Source organism: Oncorhynchus gorbuscha, linkage group LG04 (genome assembly GCF_021184085.1).
Source record: "Oncorhynchus gorbuscha isolate QuinsamMale2020 ecotype Even-year linkage group LG04, OgorEven_v1.0, whole genome shotgun sequence".
Lineage (NCBI taxonomy): Eukaryota > Metazoa > Chordata > Actinopteri > Salmoniformes > Salmonidae > Oncorhynchus > Oncorhynchus gorbuscha.
Genome location: NC_060176.1, coordinates 76,591,623 through 76,605,578, shown reverse-complemented (window position 1 = coordinate 76,605,578; position 13,956 = coordinate 76,591,623). Strand labels below are relative to the sequence as shown.

The 13,956-nt window shown below is 36.3% G+C and overlaps 2 protein-coding genes across 2 annotated transcripts in view; both read left to right on the top strand.

Annotated features, from left to right (window-relative positions):
- opn4xb (opsin 4xb) overlaps positions 1-3,519 on the top strand; it is a 33,048-nt gene extending 29,529 nt beyond the window's left edge. The window contains exon 9 of the mRNA XM_046348130.1: positions 42-3,519. Within this exon, the coding sequence (XP_046204086.1) occupies positions 42-434 (393 nt within the window). The 3' untranslated portion in view covers positions 435-3,519. The remainder of the gene's footprint in view (positions 1-41) is intronic.
- A 1,623-nt stretch (positions 3,520-5,142) lies between these two features.
- The window catches only part of pdlim5a (PDZ and LIM domain 5a), a 145,682-nt gene continuing 136,868 nt past the window's right edge, over positions 5,143-13,956 (top strand). The window contains exon 1 of the mRNA XM_046348122.1: positions 5,143-5,291. The gene's annotated coding sequence lies outside the window, so the exon portion shown is untranslated. The remainder of the gene's footprint in view (positions 5,292-13,956) is intronic.

Below are 13,956 nucleotides of genomic sequence, written 5' to 3'. Positions count from 1 at the left end.
TACTGTTGTCATGACCATGTATCTGTGTATCTGTGTTTCAGCCCAGCCACGCACTGAAGGAGTCTATGAGCGCCAGTGAACACGAGGTAGTGTCTGGCTCCATCTGCATGGCAGTCGCCCCCCTGCTGCTCTTATCAAAGAGGAGCCAGAGTGTCCAGCTAACCAACGGAGGAGAGACGACAAAGAGCGAAAGCGGCAGCGGACGCAGGAGCACCTTGGACTCCCCTAGTTTACGAGCCCAGCTTTCTCACATCTCCAGTATCCCGCAAATCATCATCAGCCCAACGTCGGAGAGCAGCTTAATATCAGATGACAACATGTCCTTAGTGGAGAAGCAGGGAGCCATGATGAGTCACGAGGAGGGAGAACTGCTGGTGGGCCTGCGGAGCTGTTCTTCAGAGCTACTGGAGTCAGTGGAAAGATTCCTCTCCTGAGTTCACATACAAACTCTAAACTCTTTGTCTGTGTCCCAAATGGCATCCTTTCTTTCCTTCTTCTTCTCTTTTCTAATACTGATCCAACCAATCCATTCCACCCAGCCTCTTTTTTTAAACAGACTTTGAGAAGGAGACCAAGCTAAGCCCTAGGCAAGATCTGTCTGTGCTTCAATGAACAGAAGGGAGACAGAAACCCAGGAAGGGCTGGTTCTGGTGTGCTCTGGTCACAAGAAAGTGTTGCCGGGTAGAAAGGAATATTAAAAACCACCTGATTCATCCCCAGCCACCGTGATTAACATCCTACTTTCTGCTGTTTGTTATCATGGCACCCTTCATTCAGAGGATCTATGATGGTATAGTGGTTCCATAATGTATATTGAATAAGAAAGAAGGCCTTTATAGTAGCAAATAGAACTAACATCCTCATGCCAATGGACCAATGTTGGTGATGAGTGTTAATGAGCTATGGACATTAAAGTCACAATCTGAAGTCTGTTTTAAAATAATAATAAGTTGAATTTATAACACACATTTCATTTAAAAAACAATCTCTAAATAAAAACAAGAGACATAGACAAAAAAGGACACATCTAGACAGGGCAACTGACACAAAGAACAAAGCTCACGCTAGAAAGGGCCAGGACAACAAGCAACGCAGCTATATCTAGGAGGGTGTTGAAGCCATTGAAAGGGGAGGGCGTAGCTAAATGTGACCACTCCCAAAATTCATGGGGTTATGGTCTGACGGTCCATGAGATCAACATGATGGTTTTAAATATATTTTGAAGATACACATTGTTACAAACAAATGCTCAAATGGAACCAAAAAAACATGAACAATGGGGTAATTTTACTTTAGATTTGGGTTAAGATAGGTGAAGTCAGCTGTAGTGAGCTCACAAAAAATAAATTAAGCAACTCGCAAAAGTTCTATTCTTCCATAATCACCGGGCAGAGTTCATTGAATTGACTATTGAACATTAGGACATGAATCACAGATTTGGCCTTTAATGGACATTCCAGAATCTAGACATTTGGAAAAGAAGGCACACAACAAAATAATTCCGGTCAAACTTCTTCCCTGTATCCGATTGGCTATAGGATCTTATGTGCCCATTGCATTGAGTTGGTTGATCACAGCTTCTTTTATCACACGGGCAGTGATGTAATCATCGATCCTGACTCCTGTTTATTTAAAGTCATTTTGCTACATTTTCACTTGTTGCACATTTTGTTGTCACTATTGTCCATTTTGTTGGTGTGGTTATGTTTCTTGATAATATCGTTGGATCATTTTTATTTGTTTGCTTTGAGATTTGTCTGCCCTACTGATGTTGCTGGTCGTCCCCTTTCAAGGTTTTGTGAAGAGAAAAACAACAACAACATCGTATTACTATTATTAGTAAAAGCTCTAAGTGAAATCTGAAAATATATAAAGAGGAAAATGGCAAGCATTGGGAATAGCACTGAATGTAGAAATACACAAAATATTATGGTTCTGTGCAGTACTGGAAATCTACCAAATTTGACAAAATGTGCTGTTATCATTGATTAAGTGACTTGACTAGGTTCTGGACACCCAACCCTAAACAAAGCATCATCTTTTGATGGCTCCTAGTCAACAATGCTTTGGTTATGTTTATGAGTGTTGATGGTGATTGTGTTGGTTAAGTCGATCCTCATTGGCCAATGACCTGAATCACAACCGATTTAATCCTTCCAGATAACAGGCCTCAGACAGCTTGCTGTTCCCCACGCTTCAATGCACCATATTGCCCTCCTCTCTAAACGCACACACACACACACACACACACACACACACACACACACACACACACACACACACACACACACACACACACACACACACACACACACACACACACACACACACACACACACACACACACACACACACACACACACACACACACACACACACTTTCAAGTGAATATCTTTCTTACCTAAATTGGAGAGAAACTCAATCACCAGGACTAGGGTTTTAAAGGTCCAGAGCAGTCAAAATTCAGTTTATCCTGTATTTCGTATCATAATGGTCAACAGCTGATGAAATGAACACTGTAAAAAACATTGTGTGAAAATCACTGTAAAAATCAAACACTTTTTTAAAAAATCAGTAGTATTTCCTGATAGTTGCTGGTTGAATATAGAATCTACACTTGGACCTTTTAATCAGCACGTTAGCATGGGCAGGAGTTTCGTCTTTCCATGGTGACATCACCAATGCGGTAAATTGGACCAATAACAAAGAGAGTTCCAAACCTCTCTGCCAATAACAGCTAGTTGTCAGTTTTCCCCTCCCCACTCAGACCACTCACACACAGTCCTACATTTTAAAAAATGATTGCTTGAGAAATATATATTTTTTTCACCCATTTTAATGGAAATCTATTACAATAAAGTTCTTCATTGTTACCCAGAAATGATTTGATATTAATATAAAAACAGCTGCATTGGACCTTTAAGTGAAGCCATAAAAGCAGAAAGTAAAAAAAAAAATATATATATATTTCCCTTTGTTTTGTATTGATTTGATCATGTTTTACCTGTCTTGAATCAATGGTTCTGTCTTGTATCACTCAAGGGACAGTGTTTGAATGTATGATGGACAGGGTCCAAAATGTGGTGTTAATGTCACACCATTAGTTGCTTGTTGAGGAGAGTGTCGATTACATGGGTTGCGACAAGGACATACTGGCCCGTATCTACAGTAGGATCAGGTCCACCCCTGTCCATTTAATGTTATCTATTCAGATCTAAAAGGCTAAACTCAACCTATTGTAGATCAGCACTTATACTCATGAGATGCTTTATGAATAAGGGCCATTGAGATCAGATGGGAGAGAAATGCAGAAATGGACATTCTTGCCACTAGAGGGTTGTAGATACCCATATACCTTATAGTCATCCTTTTATCTGACGGCGAAGTCGAAGAGCTCGACAAAAATGTACTTGGAAGACTGTTATTAACACACCTATACCAACGTAAAATATACTGTGTGAACCTGTGTCTGTCTTTCAACCAACCAATGACTGAATTAAATAATCAGATCAAATCTCCTTCTTTGTATCATGTACGGAGTACAACATTAAGATCTGATGAACAATCAGAACTACTGGATTTCCCCCTCTGCTATTTCCCCTAGTCCCCAAATGGCACTCATTCTTAGCAGCTGATTGAGGGAAAAGATGACATCACTTTCCATGGTGCTTGCTGAAACTGGATATGCAATCAGGAAACCAGAATACCTGGTATCTGAAGTCAGCGATACCAAGTGTACGTTCCAAATGGTACCCTAGTCCGTATTCAGTGCACTACTTTTGACCAGGCCCCATAAGACTCTGGTCAAAAGTAGTGCACTATATAGGGATTAGGGTGCCATTTGGGACGTAATGACCCTAGTCTCTGAGTTTTATTGCTGTGAGGTGCAATCAACTGGATGCTCTACTCCCGTCTACTGTGATACTGGGGGTGGCAGGGTAGCCTAGTGGTTAGAGTGTTAGACTAGTAACCGAAAGGTTGCAAGTTCAAATCCCTGAGCTGACAAGGTATAAATCTGTCGTTTTGCCCCTGAACAGGCAGTTAACCCACTGTTCCTAGGCCGTCATTGAAAATAATAAATTGTTCTTAACTGACTTGCCAAGTTAAAAAAAATATATACCACACATCTGCAGTGACTTAATAACATAATAAATTAGAATAGGATATATTTTTCTCAAGGGAATTCAGAGCAATCAAATGAGTCCCAATATTTGTTTTTTAATGAGGCAAGTCAGTTAAGAACCAATTCTTACTTACAACGACGGCCTCGGGAACAGTGGGTTAACTGCCTTGTTCAGGGGCACGAAGGACAGATCTTTACCTGTCCTTCTGGGTCAGCAACCTTTCAGTTACTGGCCCACTGCTCTAACCGTTAGGCTACCTGCCGCCGCGTGAACGTGTGAACGTCATCCACACATTTATCACATAATGCATTGAATATAGTGGCCTAGGCCTAGTCATTATTCAGTATCCATTACCTGAACAGTGAAGGTATCTATTTATTTTTAATTTGTTTCACTCATTTACTGTAGCTATCGAGAAAGACTTCTCAAATCTGGAACAGGGACAAACTGGATGATAGCTCTGGTCCAGGGCGTTAGTACGCGTTTCTCCACCAGTAGACCTAGACCTAGACGAACGCGCACTAACACCATGGACCAGAGCTAACTGAAAGCTATTACTGGGATAAGAATGAAGTCAAGGTGTGGCATCTTTCGCACGTAACTTGTTCTTAGAATCGCTATCATACACACATTCAGCATCAGTCACATTAAATTGAACAAACACAGATTTTCTACAGTCAATCACAATTTTAAGCTATTCAATAGTTTATTAGAAAATCTGCTCAAGGAAGTGTTTGTAACAATACACATAATAATATAATTTAAGTAGGACACTGCATATATAATTGCATTTACATTTTAGTGGGTTAATGTTCCCAGAAATCCATTGGCTATTATTCTCTGAATGTCCACTCGTATTTTCTTTATTGCTTTTTATTTTTTGTTTTCATTGTTTTCTTTCGTCAACACTATGAAAATCTCGTGCATTCAAACAGCACGCCTTATGAATGGAAACAAATGAATCTACTGATACTGTCCCTGCTTTCATGACGTAACATGAAGAAGGCAATTCGCCTCCCTCGCTGTTGAACTGATTGAAAAGAGCGGAGTTCGTGGCAGAAGTCAAACTGGTCTGGGACGCTGAGGAAAGCCACAGGACCACATTCCCATTGAACTGGAGCAGACAGTAGTCGTGAACGACGGAGCCTGGACCGCGTGGTGAAGAGGTGGGTGAACCAATCACCAAACATCTATTAGCCCAAACATCTATTAGCATGCATGACAAAGGAGATGGTAACTGCGCTGAAACAAGTGCACGGGGGAAAATGGTCTATAATAGATTATGGTTTAGTTAGTTTAAGGTCTGTGTTCAATGCACTGTGCCGTGTGAGGCAGGGTCAAGTGCAGAGTTGGGTAGGTTACTTTCTAAATAACAATAATCCGTTGGGGTGATCCGTTAGTTACTTGTTGCCTGTCCAACATTTTCATCAGTAAAATCATTTTTGGATTACCCCAAACTCAGTAACATAATCTGATTACGTTACTTTTGGATTACATTCCCCTTGAGGGGCATTAAAGGAAGTCCAGGATCCATCAAAAAGCATTTGGTGTGTCATCATAGTGGTTGGTCTCTGACTTGTGGTCAGACTCACTCAGGTGGAACAAATTTGCACATTTTTTCGATGCTGATTTGAATGTCATTCAGAACACAGAAAGCTGTCATAATCTTTCTTTTTTTATAGAAACATCCTTTATGATTTTTTTTTAAATCCAAGAAGTAATCATCTAGTTTTTCAAAAGTATCTGTAATCTGATTACAGTATTTTTACTGGTAAAGTAACTGTGTGTAATCAGTTACACCCAGCCCTGGCAAAGTGAAGGATGATAGCCATTGTATCTCACCACAGATGGAATTATGGTCACAAAGGCTACATGGTTTATACTGGGCTGCTGCTATAGTTGTGACTTGTCATGAACCTGTCATAATGTCCTCTCATAATGTAGGCTGTCGTAAAGTCATTTCATAAAGTCATGTCATAATATAGGATGTCACAAAGTCAGGTCATAATGTAGTCTGTCATAATGTAGGCTGTCATAAAGTCATGTCATAATGTAGACTGTCATAATGTAGACTGTCATAATGTCCACTGGATGTCATAAGGTGAACACACCAATTTGTAAGTCGCTCTGGATAAGAGCGTCTGCTAAATGACTTAAATGTAAATGTAAATGTAGGCTGTCATAATGTAGGCTGACATGAAGTCATGTTTTAATGTAGGCTGTCATAAAGTCATGTCATAATGTAGGCTGTTTTAAGTCATGTCATAAAATCATGTCATAATGTAGACTGTCATAAAGTGATGTCATAATGTAGGCTGTCATAAAGTCATGTCATAATGTAGACTGTCATAAAGTCATGTCATAATGTAGGCTGTCATAAAGTCATGTCATAATGTAGTCTGTCATAAAGTTATGTCATAATGTAGGCTGTCATAAAGTCATGTCATAAAGTAGCCTGTCATAAAGTCATGTCATAATGTAGTCTGTCATAAAGTTATGTCATAATGTAGGCTGTCATAAGGTCATGTCATAAAGTCATGTCATAAATTAGGCTGTCATAAAGTCATGTCATAAAGTCATGTCAAGAATCATAAAACGGACGAGATGTTAAAAACGGTCCATTTTGCCAATAGATGGCACTCACATGAGATTTGCCCTGAAGTCATGTCATAATGTATGCTGTCATAGGTTTATGTCATAATTTAGGCTGTTTTAAAGTAATGTCATAATGTAATGTCATAATGTAGGCTGTCATAAAGTCATGTCATAATGTAGGCTGTCATAAAGTCATGTCATAATGTAGGCTGTCATAAAGTCATGTCATAATGTAGTCTGTCATAAAGTCATGTCATAAAGTCATGTCATAATGTAGGCTGTCATGAAGTTATGTCATAATATAGGCTGCCATGAAGTTATGTCATAATGTAGGCTGTTTTAAAGTCATGTCATAAAGTAATGTCATAATGTAGACTGTCATAAAGTAATGTCATAATGTAGGCTGTCATAAAGTCATGTCATAATGTTGGCTGTCATAAAGTAATGTCATAATGTAGGCTGTCATAAAGTCAGGTCATAATTTAGTCTGTCATAAAGTTATGTCATAATGTAGGCTGTCATAAAGTCATGTCATAAAGTCATGTCATAATGTAGGCTGTCAAAGTCATGTCATAATGTAGGCTATCATAAAGTCATGTCATAAAGTAGGCTGTCATAAAGTCATGTCATAATGTATGCTATCATAAAGTCATGTCATAAAGTCATGTCAGAATCATAAAACGGACGAGATGTTAAAAACGGTCCATTTTGCCAATAGATGGCACTCACATGAGATTTGCCATGAAGTTATGTCATAATGTAGGTTGTCATAAAGCCATGTCATAATGTAGGCTGTCATAGGTTTATGTCATAATTTAGGCTGTTTTAAAGTCATGTCATAATGTAGACTGTCATAAAGTCATGTCATAATGTAGTCTGTCATAAAGTTATGTAATAATGTAGGCTGTCCTAAAGTCATTTTATAATGTAGTCTGTCATATAGTCATGTCATAATGTAGTCTGTCATAAAGTCATGTCATAAAGTCATGTCATAATGTAGGCTGTCATAAAGTCATGTCATAATGTAGGCTGTCATAAAGTCATGTCATAATGTAGGCTGTCATAAAGTCATGTCATAATGTAGTCTGTCATAAAGTTATGTAATAATGTAGGCTGTCATAATGTCATAATGTAGGTTGTCATAAAGTCATGTCATAATGTAGGCTGTCATAAAGTCATGTCATAAAGTCATGTCATAATGTTGGCTGTCATGAAGTCATGTCATAATGTAGGCTGTTTTAAAGTCATGTCATAAAGTAATGTCATAATGTAGGCTGTCATAAAGTAATGTCATAATGTAGGCTGTCATAAAGTCATGTCATAATGTAGACTGTCATAAAGTAATTTTATAATGTAGGCTGTCATAAAGTCATGTCATAATGTAGTCTGTCATAACGTCATGTCATAATGTAGGCTATCATAAAGTCATGTCATAATATAGACTGTCCTAAAGTCATTTTATAATGTAGTCTGTCATATAGTCATGTCATAATGCAGTCTGTCATAAAGTCATGTCATAATGTAGGCTGTCATAAAGTCATGTCATAATGTAGACTGTCATAATGTCATAATGTAGGCTGTCATAACGTAATATCATAATGTAGACTGGCATAAAGTCATGTCATAATGTAGTCTGTCATAAAGTAATGTCATAATGTAGGTTGTCATAAAGTCATGTCATAATGTAGGCTGTCATAGGTTTATGTCATAATTTAGGCTGTTTTAAAGTCATGTCATAATGTAGGCTGTCATAAAGTCATGTCATAATGTAGTCTGTCATAAAGTTATGTAATAATGTAGGCTGTCATAATGTCATAATGTAGGTTGTCATAAAGTCATGTCATAATGTAGGCTGTCATAAAGTCATGGCATAATGTAGGCTGTCATAAAGTCATGTCATAATGTAGACTGTCATAAAGTCATGTCATAAAGTCATGTCATAATGTAGGCTGTCATAAAGTCATGTCATAATGTAGGCTGTCATAAAGTCATGTCATAATGTAGGCTGTCATAAAGTCATGTCATAATGTAGTCTGTCATAAAGTTATGTAATAATGTAGGCTGTCATAATGTCATAATGTAGGTTGTCATAAAGTCATGTCATAATGTAGGCTGTCATAAAGTCATGTCATAAAGTCATGTCATAATGTAGGCTGTCATGAAGTCATGTCATAATGTAGGCTGTTTTAAAGTCATGTCATAAAGTAATGTCATAATGTAGGCTGTCATAAAGTAATGTCATAATGTAGGCTGTCATAAAGTCATGTCATAATGTAGACTGTCATAAAGTAATTTTATAATGTAGGCTGTCATAAAGTCATGTCATAATGTAGTCTGTCATAACGTCATGTCATAATGTAGGCTATCATAAAGTCATGTCATAATATAGACTGTCCTAAAGTCATTTTATAATGTAGTCTGTCATATAGTCATGTCATAATGCAGTCTGTCATAAAGTCATGTCATAATGTAGGCTGTCATAAAGTCATGTCATAATGTAGACTGTCATAATGTCATAATGTAGGCTGTCATAACGTAATATCATAATGTAGACTGGCATAAAGTCATGTCATAATGTAGTCTGTCATAAAGTAATGTCATAATGTAGGTTGTCATAAAGTCATGTCATAATGTAGGCTGTCATAGGTTTATGTCATAATTTAGGCTGTTTTAAAGTCATGTCATAATGTAGGCTGTCATAAAGTCATGTCATAATGTAGTCTGTCATAAAGTTATGTAATAATGTAGGCTGTCATAATGTCATAATGTAGGTTGTCATAAAGTCATGTCATAATGTAGGCTGTCATAAAGTCATGGCATAATGTAGGCTGTCATAAAGTCATGTCATAATGTAGACTGTCATAAAGTCATGTCATAAAGTCATGTCATAATGTAGGCTGTCATAAAGTCATGTCATAATGTAGTCTGTCATAAAGTTATGTAATAATGTAGGCTGTCATAATGTCATAATGTAGGTTGTCATAAAGTCATGTCATAATGTAGGCTGTCATAAAGTCATGGCATAATGTAGGCTGTCATAAAGTCATGTCATAATGTAGACTGTCATAAAGTCATGTCATAAAGTCATGTCATAATGTAGGCTGTCATAAAGTCATGTCATAATGTAGGCTGTCATAAAGTCATGTCATAATGTAGGCTGTCATAAAGTCATGTCATAATGTAGTCTGTCATAAAGTTATGTAATAATGTAGGCTGTCATAATGTCATAATGTAGGCTGTCATAAAGTCATGTCATAATGTAGGCTGTCATAAAGTCATGTCATAATGTAGGCTGTCATAAAGTCATGTCATAATGTAGTCATGTCATAAAGTCATGTCATAATGTAGGCTGTCATGAAGTTATGTCATAATATAGGCTGCCATGAAGTTATGTCATAATGTAGGCTGTTTTAAAGTCATGTCATAAAGTAATGTCATAATGTAGACTGTCATAAAGTAATGTCATAATGTAGGCTGTCATAAAGTCATGTCATAATGTTGGCTGTCATAAAGTAATGTCATAATGTAGGCTGTCATAAAGTCAGGTCATAATTTAGTCTGTCATAAAGTTATGTCATAATGTAGGCTGTCATAAAGTCATGTCATAAAGTCATGTCATAATGTAGGCTGTCAAAGTCATGTCATAATGTAGGCTATCATAAAGTCATGTCATAAAGTAGGCTGTCATAAAGTCATGTCATAATGTATGCTATCATAAAGTCATGTCATAAAGTCATGTCAGAATCATAAAACGGACGAGATGTTAAAAACGGTCCATTTTGCCAATAGATGGCACTCACATGAGATTTGCCATGAAGTTATGTCATAATGTAGGTTGTCATAAAGCCATGTCATAATGTAGGCTGTCATAGGTTTATGTCATAATTTAGGCTGTTTTAAAGTCATGTCATAATGTAGACTGTCATAAAGTCATGTCATAATGTAGTCTGTCATAAAGTTATGTAATAATGTAGGCTGTCCTAAAGTCATTTTATAATGTAGTCTGTCATATAGTCATGTCATAATGTAGTCTGTCATAAAGTCATGTCATAAAGTCATGTCATAATGTAGGCTGTCATAAAGTCATGTCATAATGTAGGCTGTCATAAAGTCATGTCATAATGTAGGCTGTCATAAAGTCATGTCATAATGTAGTCTGTCATAAAGTTATGTAATAATGTAGGCTGTCATAATGTCATAATGTAGGTTGTCATAAAGTCATGTCATAATGTAGGCTGTCATAAAGTAATTTTATAATGTAGGCTGTCATAAAGTCATGTCATAATGTAGTCTGTCATAACGTCATGTCATAATGTAGGCTATCATAAAGTCATGTCATAATATAGACTGTCCTAAAGTCATTTTATAATGTAGTCTGTCATATAGTCATGTCATAATGCAGTCTGTCATAAAGTCATGTCATAATGTAGGCTGTCATAAAGTCATGTCATAATGTAGTCATGTCATAAAGTCATGTCATAATGTAGGCTGTCATGAAGTTATGTCATAATATAGGCTGCCATGAAGTTATGTCATAATGTAGGCTGTTTTAAAGTCATGTCATAAAGTAATGTCATAATGTAGACTGTCATAAAGTAATGTCATAATGTAGGCTGTCATAAAGTCATGTCATAATGTTGGCTGTCATAAAGTAATGTCATAATGTAGGCTGTCATAAAGTCAGGTCATAATTTAGTCTGTCATAAAGTTATGTCATAATTTAGGCTGTCATAATGTCATGTCATAAAGTCATGTCATAATGTAGGCTGTCAAAGTCATGTCATAATGTAGGCTATCATAAAGTCATGTCATAAAGTAGGCTGTCATAAAGTCATGTCATAATGTATGCTATCATAAAGTCATGTCATAAAGTCATGTCAGAATCATAAAACGGACGAGATGTTAAAAACGGTCCATTTTGCCAATAGATGGCACTCATGAGATTTGCCATGAAGTTATGTCATAATGTAGGTTGTCATAAAGCCATGTCATAATGTAGGCTGTCATAGGTTTATGTCATAATTTAGGCTGTTTTAAAGTCATGTCATAATGTAGACTGTCATAAAGTCATGTCATAATGTAGTCTGTCATAAAGTTATGTAATAATGTAGGCTGTCCTAAAGTCATTTTATAATGTAGTCTGTCATATAGTCATGTCATAATGTAGTCTGTCATAAAGTCATGTCATAAAGTCATGTCATAATGTAGGCTGTCATAAAGTCATGTCATAATGTAGGCTGTCATAAAGTCATGTCATAATGTAGGCTGTCATAAAGTCATGTCATAATGTAGTCTGTCATAAAGTTATGTAATAATGTAGGCTGTCATAATGTAGGTTGTCATAAAGTCATGTCATAATGTAGTCTGTCATAAAGTCATGTCATAAAGTCATGTCATAATGTAGGCTGTCATAAAGTCATGTCATAATGTAGGCTGTCATAAAGTCATGTCATAATGTAGGCTGTCATAAAGTCATGTCATAATGTAGTCTGTCATAACGTCATGTCATAATGTAGGCTATCATAAAGTCATGTCATAATATAGACTGTCCTAAAGTCATTTTATAATGTAGTCTGTCATATAGTCATGTCATAATGCAGTCTGTCATAAAGTCATGTCATAATGTAGGCTGTCATAAAGTCATGTCATAATGTAGACTGTCATAATGTCATAATGTAGGCTGTCATAACGTAATATCATAATGTAGACTGGCATAAAGTCATGTCATAATGTAGTCTGTCATAAAGTAATGTCATAATGTAGGTTGTCATAAAGTCATGTCATAATGTAGGCTGTCATAGGTTTATGTCATAATTTAGGCTGTTTTAAAGTCATGTCATAATGTAGGCTGTCATAAAGTTATGTAATAATGTATGTCATAATGTCATAATGTAGGTTGTCATAAAGTCATGTCATAATGTAGGCTGTCATAAAGTCATGGCATAATGTAGGCTGTCATAAAGTCATGTCATAATGTAGACTGTCATAAAGTCATGTCATAAAGTCATGTCATAATGTAGGCTGTCATAAAGTCATGTCATAATGTAGTCTGTCATAAAGTTATGTAATAATGTAGGCTGTCATAATGTCATAATGTAGGTTGTCATAAAGTCATGTCATAATGTAGGCTGTCATAAAGTCATGTCATAAAGTCATGGCATAATATAGGCTGTCATAAAATTATGTCATAATGTAGGCTGTCATAAAGTCATGTCATAATGTAGGCTGTCATAAAGTAATGTCATAATGTAGGCTGTCATAATGTCATAATGTAGGCTGTCATAAAGTCATGTCATAATATAGACTGTCCTAAAGTCATTTTATAATGTAGTCTGTCTTATAGTCATGTCATAATGTAGTCTGTCATAAAGTCATGTCATAATGTAGGCTGTCATAAAGTCATGTCATAATGTAGACTGTCATAATGTCATAATGTAGGCTGTCATAAAGTAATGTCATGATGTAGGCTCTCATAAAGTCATGTCATAATGTAGGCTCTCATAAAGTCATGTCATAATGTAGGCTGTCATAAAGTAATTTTATAATGTAGGCTGTCATAAAGTCATGTCATAATGTAGTCTGTCATAACGTCATGTCATAATGTAGGCTATCATAAAGTCATGTCATAATATAGACTGTCCTAAAGTCATTTTATAATGTAGTCTGTCATATAGTCATGTCATAATGCAGTCTGTCATAAAGTCATGTCATAATGTAGGCTGTCATAAAGTCATGTCATAATGTAGTCATGTCATAAAGTCATGTCATAATGTAGGCTGTCATGAAGTTATGTCATAATATAGGCTGCCATGAAGTTATGTCATAATGTAGGCTGTTTTAAAGTCATGTCATAAAGTAATGTCATAATGTAGACTGTCATAAAGTAATGTCATAATGTAGGCTGTCATAAAGTCATGTCATAATGTTGGCTGTCATAAAGTAATGTCATAATGTAGGCTGTCATAAAGTCAGGTCATAATTTAGTCTGTCATAAAGTTATGTCATAATTTAGGCTGTCATAATGTCATGTCATAAAGTCATGTCATAATGTAGGCTGTCAAAGTCATGTCATAATGTAGGCTATCATAAAGTCATGTCATAAAGTAGGCTGTCATAAAGTCATGTCATAATGTATGCTATCATAAAGTCATGTCATAAAGTCATGTCAGAATCATAAAACGGACGAGATGTTAAAAACGGTCCATTTTGCCAATAGATGGCACTCACATGAGATTT